At 37.7% G+C, this 19,355-nt stretch overlaps 2 protein-coding genes across 39 annotated transcripts in view; both read right to left on the minus strand.

Moving 5' to 3' along the window:
- Positions 1-19,355, minus strand: part of sulf2b (sulfatase 2b) — a 544,759-nt gene that overhangs the window by 80,696 nt on the left and 444,708 nt on the right. For 34 of the 38 annotated variants that reach the window (XR_012398230.1, XM_073938025.1, XM_073938054.1 and 31 more), the window contains one exon: positions 146-394. Coding sequence is in view for 37 of the 38 variants with exons in the window: in XM_073938025.1 (XP_073794126.1) it covers positions 146-326 (181 nt within the window). In the remaining variant the exon portion in view is untranslated. Of the gene's footprint in view, positions 1-145; positions 395-3,587; positions 3,656-19,355 lie in introns of those variants that run through there. The other 4 variants (XM_073938033.1, XM_073938058.1, XM_073938051.1 and 1 more) reach the window with 1 other exon arrangement.
- On the minus strand, positions 9,939-19,354 carry LOC141380594 (uncharacterized). Its single transcript, XM_073939566.1, has one exon. It carries the CDS (start codon positions 19,173-19,175, stop codon positions 15,636-15,638), a length of 3,540 nt encoding a protein of 1,179 aa, XP_073795667.1. The 5' UTR covers positions 19,176-19,354; the 3' UTR covers positions 9,939-15,635.

Raw genomic sequence — 19,355 nt, forward strand, 5'->3', positions numbered from 1 at the left:
TATTTGTGTACTGTTAGTCTCCTATTTAATGCATTTAATTAACTTTGCTTTATCTTTGTTTTATCAGTAGTCTCCTCTCCAAAAACCAACCGTTAATGAAAAACACGTAATCCGAATTGCATCTAATTGCTCTTTCTCCACTCACCCAACTCAATGTCCTGATCATCAGTGAGGATAAGGATGATGTTGGGCCGGATGTTTCGACGGTCTCGTTGGAATCGAGGTTTGAGTCTCTGATTGGACAGGAAGATGGAGGCATGAGCTACTGCCAACATGGTCAGCAGCAGCAGTGGCAAGAGTCGAGCCGCAAGTCCATGTGCCGCCATCACCACCACTAAAACTGTGACCCGCGACGGGCTCTCGCTCACACTACACCAACTTCACCCTCTCGCACCTGCAGGGCACAAGAAAACACCAAAAATTAATGCTTTTGGGGGTTTAAACTTAAAATAAGGCCGACAATTGCACTTTAATTTCAATAAATACTTAGCATGAAATTGTTTAAAGTAGAAGTTCTGGGGTTGTGACTGGATGTGTTTTCACCACAGAGATTATTTATGGTACAGTACTGTATGTTTTTTAATGACCTTCATTGGTGTAGCTGTAAGTTATGCCTATATATAAAATATGCAGCTCCTCTCGCGCTAAACTTTCTGAGGTCTGAGGGTGTTTTGGGGGACTGGAAAAGTTCTGGGGCATCATGTATCAACGCTGCGTAAGCACAAAAACTTTGCGTACGCCAAGTTTCATGCTCAGAATCGCTCACGTTTGGATTTACTAACGATAAACTGAACGTGGGAATGTGCGCAGCTCCACGCCAGCTTTATGGCTGGCGTACGCACATTTTTTGTGCGAGTCTGTTTTATTTCCATTGGCGACTCCTAGAGGCAGTTGTGTTAAATTGCACACTACAAAGTGTCTGAGCCTTGCAATGGCAGCTGTACGAGACAGGTTCATGTAGCAGGTATATAAGGTTTCCATACCATACAGTTGACCAGCTAAACATTAAAGCGCAATTTGCAGCGGTCGCCTGTTTTCCCAATGTAATCTGAGCTACCTACAGCACGCACATTGCTATAAAGACACATCTGAAGATGAATTTGCATGTGTGAATCAGAAACATTTCCATTCAATAAATGTGAAAATAAAATATGATGCACAAACTTATTAATGATTCCTACTTGTCTTTCTCGTGACAAATAGTGGGCAAAATCTGATATGTAGTGGGGGAAAAAAGAAGAAAGAGTTCATCAGACGCTGGATTCGAACCTAGTTCATGCTCGAACGTGTCAAAATATGTTGACATGTGTCTTAAGAGCTGCGCCACTGAGACTGTTAAGGGTGCTGCAACATTTTACACCTATAAATCACACTATTTCTTTTTAATTCACTCAGTGCGATGTTCAGACCCAACTGTGTTAACCGCATCAGCTAAACTCTCCCACTCTATTTTTTTCTTTTGTTGTTAATTCCAGAGAACAAATTTGCAAATAACACCGCTTTTCTCCGGTCTACCTCCGAAAGCAGCACCTCCAATTCACATTCTGTTCAAAGTTTCTCTTTTTGCTTGCTTTTGCCATTGCTTTTTTTATTGGGTTTTGCCAAAGTAGAGTCATTAGCATATTCATACGGGGGAGGAGGCAGGGAGTTGTTTTGTGCTCGTGCATGTTGCGCTCAGTTTCACATTCATTCGGATGTACAAAAGAATATGTGTGAGATTCGGCGTACGCAGTGTTTCATACATCTGAATTTTTTTCTGCGTACACACATTTACAGCTTTGTGCGTACGCAATGTTGTATTATGGTTTCCACGCAAGTCTTCGTACATGAGGCCCCTGATGAGGTCTGATATTACAGCTTTTTTCAGATGACTATACATACAGTAGATAAGTGGCTAAAGACTAATAGCGCTGTAAAGGCACAAACTGGGCTAAATAATATGATAGTAACGTGTGTATATGATTGTGTTTTTAAGAAAGGCTGCATTTACATTGGTTCAAGTGACTTAATTCAGATTTTGTTCTCCCATGTGGCACAGATTGGATATGACCAAAGTACATGTAAGCAGGAAAAAAATCACATGGATTCTGATTTACTCAAATCCGATTCAGGCTTTGTTCATATGTGGAAATTTATCTGATATGAAAGTGATATGATATGTCTACAGTGTAAGCAGGTAGATCGGTTTTTCACCAGTCCATGTGACTCACGCATCATTAAAAACCATAGTAAATGACGTCAAGTCTGACACTTTCATTTCAGAACAGACTTCAGCAGAGTCTGCCACCCAACCAATATAAACTAATATAAAACTATTGCATATATCACATGCATTGATCATGCCATGGACATGACATTAAGACACCTACTGGTTTAAAAAGGTCTAGATTAAAGAAGTCGGCCAAATGAAAACTTTATATAATATACTAAAACAGCTTGTCAAAAACAATAAAAAAAGGAAACCCTGCAAACAGATTAAATACAGGAATAGAGAAAAGCGTGCTCTTTTATTATCAGCTGTCAGTCAGTGCACACACTTTTTTCTTGGTCATTGTGCCTTTGCCATGTGCTGTGTAAATGCAGACAATCGGATACGAGTCACCTTTAAAAAATGATGAAAGCTGGTCACAAAACCGGAATTGACCATCAAGATCTGCAGTAAATGCAGCCAAAGAAACATTTATGCACGGTCAGTGAAAAACAACAATTTTGATGTCACTAAAATAGCTCAGTGAAAAACACAGAATATTTGTTCACAAGACTTTTCCGAACTGCTTTCAAAAATGTTATTCCTATTTAAAATGAGTTGAAACAACAACATTTTTGAGATTTCGTTGGGACAATTGAATTGTTTTATGTACAATCCATTTATATTTGTAAAAACTAGTAAGCTAAATTAATTCCTTCATGATGTCCTATTGATTGTGTGGGACCCATAATTTTTACACTGTGGGTCTTGTACACTCTCAGGGAAAAAGGTACACGGTGGTACAAATAATGTTCCTTGAGGAACAGTATTGTACCTTTGTAAAAAGTTGTCCCTTATATGGTACAGAAAAGACCTCTTATGATACTGTTCTGTGCCTTTTATAGTACAACTGAAATGAAGGTACACATTGTTCTCATATAAAAGGTACAAAAGTGTTAAACAACTCTTTTATTACAATACATATAAAAATAAATATTGCTGAAAAGAGGCAAAGTGATTTATGAATAATTCCCATATTAAAATAAGAATCATCATTTAAAACTATATGTTCAAAGAAACTCATGAACATTAATTGTTAAGCTTAATAATACAAAACAACTGGTAAAACAAAAAAACTATTGATATTGTAGACTAAACAGTTAAGGCATTTTAAATAAATGTTTGGCAAGAATTTTTGTCACTGTTAAGATACAAAGTGTCTTATCACTGTGGCGGAACCTTTATAGATCAGATTTGTGACTTTGATAAAGGTACAATATTGTATCTGCAGGTTTTAAAAACCAAAGGTAAATTTTGGTTCCCCGTGGTACAAATCATACCCTTAAAGGTACAAACTGCAATGGTACACATTTGTTTCTTTGTCTTAGGGTATACTCACACTATGCTATCTAAACCGTGCCCAGGCCCATTTCTCAGATCATTTAAGACAGGGGTGTCCAAAATCGGACCTGGAGAGCTGGTGTCCTGCCTATTTTAGTTCCAACCCCAATTGAACACACCTGAACCAGCTAATCAAGCCATTCTAGGTGTGGTAAAAACTTTCAGGCAGGTGTGTTAAAGGAAGTTGGAGCTAAACCTTGCAGGATTCTACAGAAAATTGTTAAGTGTGGAGCTATTCAAACCATCAGGTAAAAACTGTATTCATATCACAATATATATATAGGACAGATAAACAAACAAAGAAAAAACATTACAATATCAAGGTTTTCCAATATTATTTGGGCTAAACAGCCCTAACTTGGACTCAGCAATGAGCCGGCTTTACAATAATTGTAAATGAATCTCCTGCAGTTAGCAAGAAAACTGTCTGTGCATCATAACAATCAGAGCTTTTATTAAACAAAACAAGTTGGATGCAATGACACTTTTAAATGTAACACCATTGTTTGACAGATATGATGCAAACCCCTGTACTGAAAGAATAATCTGACATTTATTAGTATTTTGCTCTAAACCCTGAGTGAAAATGTTGCTGTTGGTACAGACTGTAATAGCCGTAACTCAACGTTCTTCTCATTAATTTTCAGTACTCAAGCTGGCAGAGGAGAAATGTTCACACTGTACACTGAAGAGTACAAATTCATGCATACGTTTGCTGAATTAAAAAAAGTAGGCAAATAACTGAGCACCATTACATTTGCATTTCGCATAAATCAGCCTGAAATTAATTGACCTTTTTCACAATCCTGTTATGACCCATTTAATGGTCATCAGCATCTCAAATCCTTGAAAGTTTTAAATATTTTGATTTAAAAAAACAAAAACGCATGAACATTTATATGTATTCTATATTGTCTTTGCTTCCAATTACCAAAAAAAGACAAAAACAAATTACTGCTTGTGCGAGAGTTAAGACTTTTAATGTCATAGTTATGAATGCTTTTTAAAAATGAGATTTATGACAAATGCAATTTTATCATAAATCTTTTTTCATAAGTTCTATTTTTCCCTCATAATTATGACTTTTATTAATTGTATTAATTCATTTTTTATTTATTAATTTTATTCATTAATATTTTTGTACCATTAATTTTACTTTTATTTTCTTAACCTTTTATTTCATTTCTTTATTGTTTATTTTTATTTATTTTTCTACTTTAATTTTTATTTTTGCCATTTTTTACTTTGCCTCAATAATTATGGCTTATGTATAATTTTATTTATTTCATAAATTCATCTTACTGTCTGATATAAATGTGGCTTTAAATTATAAGTAGATTTAGAATTTTTTCAGGTCATCCCTAAGTGTTGTGGAAAAACGCCACAATTTCAGATACTTTACTGGAAAACATTTAATTGATGCTGCTCTCATCTACAAAAAGCTTCTGGAGAGATGCCCAGATATAATGCTCTACTTTATTAATCTTTTAAAGTATAACCACATTTATAATCAATGAAAAAGGTACACAAACATCTCTTTACCATCTGCTTCTGCGGGGCAGCACATCTGATTTATGAGACGCCAAAGAACGAATGTATTTAATGCTAAAATAACCCAGGGGTTTCCAAACTTTTTAGCCTGTGACACCCAACATAACAATGCCAGTTACTCGTGATCTCCACTATCCTCAGAGGTGGTTATAATTATACAAATCTTGCATGCAAACTTTTAATGTAACAATCAATTACTATTTTTTATCCTCTGTGGCTTATGGATAAAATATGGTCATTTTAATAGTTAAAAAAAATTTATTTGATTTTTGGAAAACACCAATTGATAACCACTTCCGATCTGCACTTGTCTCCACTTTGGGAACCACTAAAATAAACAACAACGGCAATCAATGAATATTATATAATAAAAGACTGCAATAATAAAATAAAAAACAACAACAAAAAACAAAACAAAAAAAGTTATATTAAAATAAAATAAAAAAATGAAATTAAATTAAATTAAATTAAAAATAGAATAATAAAATAAAAATAAAATAATCTAAAATAAAATAACATTTAAAAAATATAATATAATAATAAAAAAATAACTTTGGGAACCATTAAAACAAAGACAAAGCAATCACTGAATACTATATAATAAAAATAAATAAATACATAAATAAATAAATTAATAAATAAATACTACAAAATTTAATAAAATTAAAGTAAATTACATTAAAAATAAATAAAATAAAATAAAATAAATATTTTTTGTTGTGGTCCAGGGCAAATAAAGCTTAAAAAATGCAACCATTTCCACCATGGGAGTTAATAAATAACTTTGTAATAAGCTGTGAATCTCATTGAGCTTATACTATGATTGACATCTAATCTGAACCCAGTGAATTAGGATCATCGCACACACACACACACGCTCATGCAGTGTCTAGGGGTAAGGCTTTTATTGTTGCACAATGCTGTTTCATGCACTGTAATCATTTCTTGAGCATGAATAATTTAATAGGATGGAATCCCCTTCTCAGCTGCTAATCTGTGCTGGAAAATAAAACCCCACCCACTGTTCCCCACCATGAGCTAAATACACACACCACGCACACAGCAGGGACTAATCTGAACTGAGGAGGGGGGAAACTGGGAAATATAACACTCGCAGAAGAGCCAGAGTGCGATAACCAGCGGAATCAGACTCAGCCGAAGAGGTGGAGAACAAGAACGTGTCACATCTCTGAGTCAAAGAGAAAATCCATGCTGCGAACATCCCATTCACTGAATTATGACATGCCGAGACTCTTTAATATTGTAATAGTCCTCTTAGCAGCTCACGGTGCTTGCTTTTACATTCTGTTGTGTAGCGAGTCACTGGTCTTGCTGTCTAGGTGCACAGAGGAACCAATGTGATAACTAGTTCCTTTGTAATAGTGAGGTACAGAAATTGTAATATTTTAAAAAAAATTATCCTACATGTGTCTATGTAAATGACTAAAAATGCTGTAAGAGAGAGATTTATGATGCGGCACCTGTCAAAAAGTTTGATGGATTGTAGCCCCGCCCCTAAGGCGGGACTTCCGGTCTAAGCCCCGCCCCTTTTATATAAACTTTATAGTTCCGGTAATTAGATTCTTATCGTTTTTATATAAAATAATAATTCCGGTAATTAGATTCTTATCGGTTTAATATAAAATAATAGTTCCGGTAATTAGATTTTTATCAGACTAATTAAATTAATAGTTCCGGTAATTAAATTCTAATCAAACTGAAATAAAATTATTATTATAATAATAACAGAAATTAAATTGAAGGTATTAAAATCCTTATTTAATTATTATATTATAATATAATTAATAAATTATACTAAAACCATCACTTACCCATATGATGTTGTCTCCATGACGGTATGAACATACTGACTGTATGTGATAAGGAAAACGTTAGACAACACCCATCAACTGCTTGTGAAAGATAGATTTATATCAGATGTAGAATATGTATATCTGATTGTATATGTTGGGTGTCACCCACTAAATACTATATTTTGTTAGGTGATAAGGAAAAATGTTGACCGTTAGACAACGCCCTGGCAGATACATCAGGCCGATAGAATGATAAGTTGTTATTTGAACTAATGTTAAATATTGATAAGAAAGCATTGACGCAACATATAACTGATAGAGTATGGGTGTGTCACTACAGATGGTATCAACATACATATGTATATGTATATATAGAGCTAGAAATAGTTTGAGTGTTATGTCAAAGTCATGGCTGGCTTTCAAGTAAACACTAGCACCCCGGGTCAGATTTGGACCGACGATCTCAATACCGACTTAAACGGTAATCCTATAACTATGGAGGAAAATTGGGAAGACCATATGCTGAGAAGGCTGACGATGGCTCCTAGAAAAAGGATCACCAACCTGAAGCTAACAAATTTTCTTCATGAGAATAAACGTTACATGAAAAAAGAGTTTGCTATGCCTAGCGAACGCATTTGTCATTACCTATTTGACAAAAAACAGCGGGTTGTTACCTTGTACACAACGGAATCTGGAGAGCCGCACAGTCTGGATGACCCCTGTCTGATCTTACCAGTTAAAGACTGGTTCTTATTCTACAATCATGTCTGGCCGGATATCCAGAATTCTAAACAGGAGCCGTTGTTTATCGCCGAGTGGGATTCTGAAAAACCGAACAATCGATTTCGAGTGGTTGGAAACAACTGTGAAAAGAATCCTAAAGACTGTATTTTCATATTCTTGTGCGATGACAAGACAAAGCTTCGTGAGCGTTCTGGTATAATACATGCTGATGAGCATAACGAGCGATATGAAATGTTGCTCCCCATCCTCTGGCAAGACGTCGACAAGCTGTCTGAAATTTTTGGCACCATAAATCAATTGTTCAAATGGTGTGACATGAATGATCGATACAAGGATATTAAAGTTCAGCTGTTTCACCCCCAGAGATCTGTGCGCCGAGGGAGGGAACACTCACAACTGTCTCCGCCCATCTACTACGAACATAAAAACCCATAATCAACAAGTGATCACCACAGTACTACAACATGTCTCAACAACTCTCTTCAGAATTTGATATCTTCAAGCCTGAGGATATCAAAGCAATTCCTCCTGATGAAAACGCTTTGCCATGCTTTCCGAAATTCGGAACTTCTGCATTAGATCGCGACTTACCATGCTTTGAGCTATTCAAATCTTCTGAACCGGACAACGATGAAAAAAACTGGCTGGATAAATTTTGCACCGAACTAGGATACCGTAACCTGACATACCTGACCAACAAGTACAAAAAAGATGACGATACAAAGTTTGACGTCACAGATGGATGTTTCTGCAGTTCCGGTTTCAAGATCATAAAAGCGCTGATCGCTGTGCTCATGCAACACATCATCAACGCACAGCTGAAAAAGGAATGTGAGGGTTGTGCTATCGACCACCCTAGTCAGCTGCAACACTCCTGTCTGTTTGAACCCTCAGCATACTACTTCGACTCTCACTTTGCAACACTCGTCAATAAACTGATCAAACCTGAGTTTCACACTGCTGTGTCACAGGCTATGCTTCGTGTTGGCTTAAAGTCACAGGCTCAGACGATCCATGGAACAGCCCTGGGTATTCTACACGAATTGAGGAGCGAACCATTCATCGTTGCAAGACTGGAAGACATCAGAACCAAGATTCTGGACGACTCCTGTGAGAAAATCGTCAGTGACGCTGTCGATTTCTGGCACCGCAGTGGCTAGACCTCAAACCAGCTGAAAACACCACAATGGGAAACACATGTAAACCTAGTAAGATACTTGAAAACTTTTTATTAGAGTACTATAAAAATCAGTTAAATGGTCTTTTATGTAAAGTCATTAATGATTCCACGAATGATGATCGTTTATCACAATCCAAACGTGTGAAGAATTTTAAAAAAGAAATGAATGTTATTAGAAGTATGAATAACTCATGGGACAATATGATTGATGTTTGTGTTAATGGTACCGAACCATGTTGTATTATGATTAAAAGAGTTTTAGATGCTATGTCTGAAGTATCTGATCAGTTTAGAGTCGGTGATGTTCTCTGTATGTCTACCTATGTAGCAGATGTATGCATTTCGTTGATTGCAAAAAATGATGATGATGATATATCTGAAATTGTTGAATCTTTGGTCACTTACATTTTAGATAAAAACATGTCATCGTGTGTCCAATTTCTTTCTTACCTTGACCGTATGTAACCATTTCTGATTTGATGTCATGTATGTTTTCTCGCTTTAAATAAAAAAAGATTCGTACAAACAATGTTTTGCATTATTCTTTGACAACCATCGAAACAGGACCATGTCTGATATAATGAAGAAAGTTTATTACGACCCATCAAGCCCCGGTGCTTTAGGTGGTAAAAAACGTTTAAAAGATGCTGTGTTTAAGGAAACTGGAGTCCGTCTAAGCGATAAACAGGTATCGGGATGGTTGGCCGGGGAAGACGCTTACACTTTACATAAAACAGCACCCATAAAATACAAACGAAATAGAGTTGTGGTATATGGTATGGATACCCAATTTCAAGCCGATCTCGTCGATATGACGGCCTATTCTACAGAAAACGACGGTAATAAATTTATGCTAACTTGTATCGATGTATTCAGCAAGTATGCATGGAGTCGGGTGTTGAAGAATAAGAGTGGAGTCGAAGTTACTAAAGCGTTCGAGTCTATACTCGAAGAGGGTCGTGTCCCACGGAAATTACAGACTGATCAGGGAAAGGAATTTTTCAACAAACATTTTCAAGATCTTATGAAAAAATATGATATTAATCATTTTGCTACGGCTACTGATTTAAAGGCAAGCGTTGTGGAGCGATTTAATAGAACATTAAAAAGTAGAATGTGGCGATTTCTAACGGCCACTAATTCACGCCGTTACATCGATGTCTTACAAGACATTATGACAGGATACAACAACAGTTATCACAAGACTATTAAGATGAGACCCGTTGACGTCTGTAAAGAAAATGAAGCTACAGTGTTTCAAAACTCTTACGGTAACATAAAGATTCAGAAACCAGTGTTCAAATTTAAAGTCGGTGACGTGGTTAGGATTTCTAAAGTGAGAGGCCCCTTTGCCAAAGGTTACGAACAAAACTATACCGAAGAATTTTTTACCGTTTCTGAATGTATTCCACGCCAACCACCCGTCTACAGACTCAAAGATTATGACGGCGATGTTATCGAAGGAGTTTTTTATGAGCAAGAGATACAGAAAATATTTGTAAATAAAAACAAATCGTTCAAAGTGGAAAAGATTTTAGGCGAGAAAAAGCAAGGGAGGTCTACACTTGTTTTAGTGAAATGGTTAGGATGGCCATCGAAATTTAATAGCTATATCGACAAAAAAACCCTGGTAGACTTGCAAAAACCTTAAATTCCACATTTCTTTTCATGGTTATTTATTATTATACAAATCAAGCTATGGACAACAACGGGTTCTACGTTACGCTCCCGTGTAACGCTTCTTTAACCGTTTATCCAGAAAATCGTATATCTAGTTATAAGACTAATTTGTCTAAAACTATACACCTGAAAGGGGACTGGGAAGTAGCGCTCGCTGAAATTGAATATCCTAGAAGTTGGTATAATATTACAGACGATGATGGTATCTTCAACCTAAACATGTACCCTGACCATGATAATGAAGAGAAAAAAAAACTAGAAGAAAATGTACTATCAGATCTACATGGTTTCTATGTTTCCAGGCGTTATCAAATACCCGGAGGATACTATAAGGATATACCGTCTGTGATCAAAATGATAAACGATGCAATCAAACCATCAGGGATATTGTTTTACGATGAATTAAAAAATAAAATTAATCTGATTGCAAAACCTAACATTTTTATAGGTTTCTATGAGAAACTAGGCGCTATATTAGGAGTGAGACCTGAAGAGGGACTAGGTCAAACGGCCTACCATGAAAAAGCTGATTTTACCAGGACCGTCAGCACATATGCACCTCATCAAGCCGACATCAAAGGTGGATTCTACACATTATATGTCTACACCGATATCATCGACTACCAATCAGTCGGTGATTCATACGTACCACTTTTAAGATGCGTACATATAACCGGTGAAAACAACGATATCGTCAGTGTCAGATACGACAAACCGCATTACGCATCGGTCAACAAATCGATCATCACGGACATAAACATAGAAATAAAAGACGATCAAAACCGAGAGGTGAGATTTGCGTACGGTAAAGTTATTGTGAAGCTACATTTTAGACCGGTGAAACAGACGTCTCTTTAAAAATGCCTTATTACAATACACATCACGGGGAAATCAGCGATTATGTCAACTACTACCAAAATCAAGCTGGGGGTGGCCTCCCGGGCTATGCAGGCGGTGGGGTCATGTACGGATCAGGCCTGGGAGGGTTATTTAGAGGTCTGTTTAGAATGGCTGTACCCTTGTTAAAAAAAGGGTTCAACATCGCCAAGCCTCACTTGAAAACGGCTGCAAAAAACATAGCATCGGAGGTAATTTCAAACGTGATTTCAAGAAATCGTGACGAGAGACAACAAGACGGTTCAGGTCTTATGGTCATGGCCCGTAAGAGAATGTCTAAACCACCAGGGGTCAGGAGGCGTGGTCGTGCTATAAAGAAAAAGCGCACCGTCAAGAAAACTTCACTCACACGCAGGAAGCGTAAGAAGACTGTAAGACGAAATACCTTCGCTAAGAGAAACATAAACACCATTTTCTAACATGGCTCTACTCCATCGTATGTCCGGAGAGTGTATTAAGTCAGAGCTTGACTTATTTACAGTACCTTTAACACAGACGGCTATAGAAAAAAATACGTATGTTGAGGTGCCACCTCTATCGGCCATCTCGGATTCGTCGCCTTTGGAGTTTTTTATAGCAGGCTCCGGTGAGGAATACATCGATCTAAATAACACATTGTTGCATCTGAGACTTAAAATCACAAAACCTAATGGTGGTGAAATAGCAGATCCTGCAAAAGTCGCTTTAATCAATTACCCCGCCGCCACCATTTTCTCACAAGTCGACGTGAGTCTCGGAGATCGACTAATCTCTCAAAGCTCAAGCACCCACCCGTACCGATGTATCATCGAGAGTCTCATCAACTACGACAAAGACACGCTGGAATCAACATTCAGCGCCGGTCTCTTCTTCAAAGACACGGCTGGTCATATGGATGTCAAAGACCCCTTAGGTAATAATCAGGGTCTCCTGAAAAGGTCAACATACACAAGCAGGAGTAAGATTGTTGATCTGATGGGGCCTATTCACAGCGATATTTTCTTTCAAGAAAAATTAATGCTCAATGGCGTCGATATAAAAATTCGTATGATCAGAGGTAAAGACGAGTTCTGTCTGATGAGGAGTGATGACGTAGCATATAAATTAAAAATTGTGTCTGCATCACTATTTGTCAAGAAAGTATCAGTCGCACCGAACGTTCGACTGGCCCATGCTCAGGCTTTGCTATCCACCAACGCAAAGTACCCGATTGACAGGGTATGTCTGAAAAATTTCTCCATACCAGAAGGAGCACGAGTTTCAAATCAGGAAAATCTATTTTTGGGGACTTTACCGAAATCAATCGTCTTGGGGATGACCGATAACGATGCATTTACCGGTTCTTATGATAAAAACCCATTTGCGTTCAAACATTACGATTTGGAGTTCCTAGCCATCTACGTCGACGGGCAACAAATTCCGGCTAAACCTCTACAGCCAAATTTTACAGACGGCTCAGTGGTACGAGAATTTTATCAACTCGTAACAGCTACCGGCAGACATCTTAAAAATCATGCACTGTCTATCAGCAGATCTGAATTTGCTAGGGGTTATTCTCTTTATGCATTCAACCTTACACCGGACGAAGACTGCGGTCAACACGTTTCGCTCATAAAGTCTGGAAATATCAGACTCGAAGCCCGTTTCAGACAGCCATTGCCAAATACCATAAACCTCATCATCTACTCAGTGTTTGACAGTATCATCGAGGTGTCTAACCGAAGACAGATTCTGGTTGATTACTATTAATCGGAAATGAACACCATTCAGCTAAACGCTATCATGGACAAAATTACATGTAACACCCATTTTCTCGGAACTCTGGCATCTGATCAACTACCTGAAAGACCGTTAACAAACTTACCATCGATGGTGATTATTAACACACACCATTCAGAACTACCGGGGGAACACTGGCTAGCCGTTTATTTATCGGAAGATGGTGTCGGATGTTTCTTTGACAGTTTCGGTAACAAACCGGACAGTGATGGATTTCCAATAGCTATTAAAAACTTTTTAATGAGAAATAGTACAGTGACAAGATATTCTACAAAACGTGTCCAGGACTTTATGTCAAATGTGTGTGGTCAGCACTGTGTTTTTTTCTTGTATCATATGTCTAGGGGTCGTGACTACAACTATGTGATGAATCTGTATAGTGAAAATTATGTTAAAAATGACAAAATGGTAGAACTTTTTGTGAAAAAACTAAAAGCTAATGTTTGCAGTGATAACATGTATTTGTGTAACCATTGTGTTCAGACCTGTAATTCTTCCATGATGCATAAATGAATTTAATGAGTAATAAAAAACCTTACAATCATCATCTGTTTTGTTGAATTTTATTTCAAGATAGTGATACACAAAACATAAAAAACATGAAACATGTTGACATTAAAAATGCATCCATCGGCTCTTATCACGAATAGGTGAAACAAACATGTCCTCATCTAGTAGCTGTGTCCTTTGCTGATTTTTTCTCTTTTTACGAGTAGTTTTTTTAGTAGACAGAATCTCCTGATCATCGTCAATAGGGTTGTTTTTTAAACTAATAATCTTACTCCGAACTTGTTGGTTTGGTACAGTCGAAAAAGGTATGTTTAATTCCGCGCATGCTTGAAGAAACTCCGTCCACCCTTTAGGTCTTCGCTCATCTCGTACTTGTTGCGGAGCTGTAACGTTGTTTATTAAATCGAGCATGTGTGAACCAGGTATGGTTTTACCCTTAAACACAAACTCACCAGACTCGGACCAGGAGCTGAGATCTTTAGCTTTAGACATTTTGTCTAATATATACTTGCTGTTTTTCACACGTTTTGTCGGAACGTTCTTTAGAACTTCAGACGTCACATCATCTTTTGACTTGTCTTCAGCATGTGTTTCGTCAGAGTTAACTTTATGATCGTCTTCAGGGGTTGGTAGCGATAGCGTTAAAACACTACTCTCACGATCGCCTAGTTTAACAATTGTTAAATATCTGGTTAAGATGTTTGAGTAAAGTTTAACTTTTTCACGTTGATCCAAATCAGTCCTGAGTAAAATATTTCTTATAGCCGTATCAAGATCGTTCTCTACCACCTGTTGAATATTTTCACGAGCGCTTGTTGATTGTATTTTGTCCAGCTGATTCTGTGGTACGAGATACATTTTCTCTGCATACTCCATCCTTCACCCCTGTCTAGAACCGATCAAACTTGAAATAAATGGTATAGCGACGCTTAGGAGCGGTAAAAGAAACCCGCCAGTCTGATTAAAGACCTTTTTCTTAGCCGCAATGTTGATTTTTTTATTAGCGAGGAATTTTATCGCAGCCCTCTTCTTTTTCAATTTTCTGTATTGTTGGTTGTTGATCGGTATGACTCCGTGTAGAATGTTGAGAGCGAGTTCGCAGAGAGCTAAAATGAGATCGTCAGATGCTGACTGGAGAATAAGTCGTCTTTGTTTAGCAGTAGATTTATGTAACATTTTTAATACAGGCAAATGTTTACATAGTCTCGCGGACATGGTTCGTTATCACGATCTTCTTTTTTTCTGGAGATAGACCACCTGACGATCTGAAAACAATCCTGTTCTGAGTCGAAATTGTTCAGGTGTTTTAGCTTTATAGTCGATCATGAGATACCCGAAAGGACTCTTGACGGCATCTTGATAACATTCCATAAAATATTTTGTGTTACCAGGATACATTTGACGCCCCAACACCGCTACTTGATTAGCATCGCGGGGGTTTTTAAACAATATTAAATAATTTGTGTTCAAACTGATGGTTCTGCTGGATTTACCTTGAACAAACAAATTTTGTACGATAAGAATTGCAGAGAGATTACGATGATGAACGTACTGCGTGAAGACTTTTTCAATTTCGGAATTACCGCTTGCTTCTTTCATCATATCGTCAATAATCAACAAGTTTGTTTTATCACGGGGTAGTAGATGATCATCATTCAGACTCTGAGGTATACCTTCAATGAATTTAATGTCATACAATTTAAGCAATTCGTCATACAAAGGTTGCCAACAGTCATACAGGAAAACAACATTATCAATTTTTTTAGAAATCATATTTACAGCATTTTCCAATAGCATTTTTACAAAAAAGGACTTCCCTGAATTGGATGGTCCACTTATGACACATGAAAACGGATGTTGAAGTCTGAAATCAAAATCAACCATTTCACGCATTCCTCTATACACTGAATTAAAAGCCATAAGGCAGAGTTGTGTAGTCGGGTAAAAGTCTTCGCTTGTTATACACCACCTTGAACTTTTTAACGACTGATTTGTTGTGGAGTGTGAGGTGTTTTTTATTCCTGACAATGTTGTCAGCTTGAGCTAAAATGTATCGAGAGTCATCGCCTGATGTAACATACCCATCAACCAGACCAATCAATGTGTCTAATCTTATCGTTTGGGAATTTTTAGCATTCAGAGTTATACCCTTAGCTTTCATGCAGACTTTACCGGAAGCGGTACGGTAACCATACGACTTTGGTCCGCTGGAACAAAACTCGGTAATATAATCACCATCGCCTATTTCATCTGTCAAGTCCCCCAAATAATCACCCAGAGGTGGCATCCAGTCACCGGCCTTGGATACAAAAATAACACTATCTGTGTCAGAGTATAATAAACGATCGCCAAGTTTGTCCATCAATTTGTACAATTCTAACCTCGCCCACGAAGTTGTGTACGCCGCTACGAATACGTTAATGTCACGAATAATGCGATGACTATCTTCGGTAGGGTGAAATTGCACTAGCGCTACATCATCTGAGATGAAGGTAAAATATTTCAATGCATCAGTTTTACCGAAAACAATCGTTGTGAATTCTTCAGGGTCTCGTACAAGTTGCGTAACAGAATGCTGAGACTGCATTGCGAAACGTCCCCAAATCGCATTTAAGATTAGCTTGATTATAGCCCTTTGGGCCGGGTTATGAGTGATCTGTGAAGGGTCAAGTTGAATCCCCTCTCTCTCATAGTATTTGCGGATGTATGTCTCTTTTTCAGAATCAGTGGTAACGTTTGAAGGGTATCCCGATGCTTGTTGTTTTAAACGTAAAAACGTTTTAACGTATTCGCTAAACAACTTGTCCGACCTTTCAGGAAAATGCCAAACTTCGTCGACTTTGACCACGACATACCCTTTCTCAATCGCTTTTAAAAGTTCAACACTGACCCAACACCCACTAAGTGCCCTCTCATCATCCGTATGATTACATCTTGATGTTTGGTTTTCAGCGTGTGCGCATGTTCTGCATAACGGGAACATGAGTTTACCGGCGCATCTGTAAGGGAGGACCGGATGTAGTAATTTTCGGGGCGGATACACAGTTGCCTTAATAAGACCGTAATAATTTTCGATCGGCTGAAAGTCGTTGAAAATTATTTCGGGATGACCTATTGGATACGTCTTTGTACTCATAATAAAGGGATAGAGCGACGTAAAATCCAAATAAGAAATGGTCTCCCCCTCCCCCACTTTGTGATACAACTTATAAGCATTGGTACGACCTCCGAAAAGCGCATCTCTGGGTTTCAGTCTTTCAGGCGCCGAATAAGTGCTCATAAATTCTATCACTGAAGGGTCTGTTTGTTTCATTTTAGACCATTCGCATTCCCAGATAATCTCTACTTTCAAGCCATAAGCGTTTTGTAGAATTTCAATTTTTTCGTCAACTTGACGTCTGAGAACACCAAAGGGTACACCCGACATGGGGTGGAGTTTGTGAGGCTCATAACGGCATTGGTGGGCGTGAAATAGACACCCCAAAAAATCAAGTCCATACCTTGAATCGCCCTGTTCGTAGTAGCCGTCTAAAAAGTATTTACCAATTTGCATTTCACCATGATTCAGAGCATGATGAATGTCAACGTTTCTAGTCTTTTTTAAATACTCCAACCATTCAATCGAGACACTCGAGAATGTCTTATTTTGCCGAATGTAGGCATTATCATGGGTTAGAGCAATAGTGTGGTCTTTCAGATAGTGTGTCTTGAAAATTCCCATACAACAACTAGGAAGAGTTGTGTAACTAAATGGATCGATTTGTGTACACTCTATGAACGATTCTCTGTATGTCATGCATGCTTCACGGAGCAAGACAACATCATTTACACCATATTGACACAGCTGTTCCTTGAAGTCGAAAACCTCCCCTGAAGTAGTAGCGTACCACGCATCGAACTTTGCCTGATCTTTTTCCGATAGGTTTTCGTAACCATAATACTTTTTGTCAGGATAAGGTCCTACGTAGTTCTCATTTTCTAATCTATTGAAATGATGCGGAAAGTAGCCTTTTTCTGTTGTGTTGAGGTTTAATGCTGCCGGCATCTTAGACAGAGCCATCGGTATGAAGGATATGCTATCTATATAGCGTTGCTTAAATGAAACATCGAACATGAAGATTAATTTACAACCTTTCATGATGATGTCCATTTGAAGCCCTGCTTTACAAAAATATTCAAGAATTAGAAAGGAGTCAAATCCGGATGCGTTATGAGCTATGAAACAATAACCTTCGTATTTGGGTTTTCTGAAATGATCAATCATTTTTTTCACACAGTCAGACCCCCCGGCTACAAATCTTTCACCACAAAACGTTATTGCGCAGACAAAATTTGGTACGTGTCTCGCATTTTCATAACGAGTCTCGAAATCGTAAAAGATGTATTTATTCTGAGGGTCTTTGAGTGGTACTGTCTTAATGAAACACTCATGTTCTCCACCCGGGACAAGTTCTTCACGACATGCATCACAACGGTTTGGTGCACATATGTGTTTAGACTTTTTCTTATCGTACCGTCTATTACATTTCTTGCAGTATTTTATAACGTCGCAAGGTACTTTTTCTCCTTCAAGCACAGGTTTCTTATGTGCATCGTAGCAGTAAGAAGATTTGCAGTAGCGCAGACAATCGCTACAATGAATGATTTTTTTAGGATGCTTGTAACATTCGCCGTCGAAGCAGACGTTACAGACGTGTTTACATTGATGATTTCGCACTGATGTGTAGCCCTTATAGCAGAATTCACATACATAACTAGCACCTATGAATGATTTCAAATTGAGAATCATGTAGTAATGTTCGTCTTGTAAATAAAGGTACACCGTTTTGTCATGAGGTTCGTTGTTATTTACGTATGTTTGTAACACACCGTTGTTTGTCCTATAAAAAACAACAATTTTGATGTCTAGCATGTTTTCAAATTTTGCTATGTCGTGAAAACCGACCTTGTCTTGGATAGCAAGACCCACTTTATTGTGTATGATTGATGCACGGTTTTCTAATTCACACTCTGGTAATTGAGGGTCTAGAAAATGAGCTATACAGATAGAGAAACATAATTTGTTTGAAATATTTGTAGGTATAAACAAACTCGTCTTTTTTCTTTTGATTACCTGATCAAACGCCAAATCCGTAAGTTTACGACGAACGCCACCTCCTCCTAGTCTGTTCATTACAACCTCTGCTTCAATCTCAACAGTTTCATTATCTGATAACTTATCATCGCTCTGTAAAATTTTTGCAATTTGATCTGTAAAAAGATTAACGTCGTAATTATTACCCGGTGTTAAAACTGCATTTACATCCGATTTCAGGGTGGGTGTTCGAAGGCATAAATTGATGACGCTACCATCACCGCCAATCTGTCTAGCGAATGACACAATGTCATCCATGGTATCGTGTAAACGTATGTGGTACGATGCTAAATCCTGAGATCTTATTTCACTCATATTCAATGTCCTACGCAACGATACACTATTGAAACGAGGCCTTGGTAAAACATGATATTCGTTTACATTACCGCCATCTCTCAACAATGTTTCAATGTCTATCTGTCTTGTTGGCCTATGCCTTAAAGGCTCCGCAACATTTGAGGTTGATGGTTGTTCATCATCGACATTTGACTGGTG

The sequence above is a fragment of the Danio rerio genome, chromosome 23 (genome assembly GCF_049306965.1).
Source record: "Danio rerio strain Tuebingen ecotype United States chromosome 23, GRCz12tu, whole genome shotgun sequence".
Lineage (NCBI taxonomy): Eukaryota > Metazoa > Chordata > Actinopteri > Cypriniformes > Danionidae > Danio > Danio rerio.

Coding starts and splice junctions, on each gene's coding strand:
- LOC141380594 (XM_073939566.1), bottom strand. CDS start 19,175: ATGAGTGAAATAAGATCTCAGGATTTAGCATCGTACCACATACGTTTA.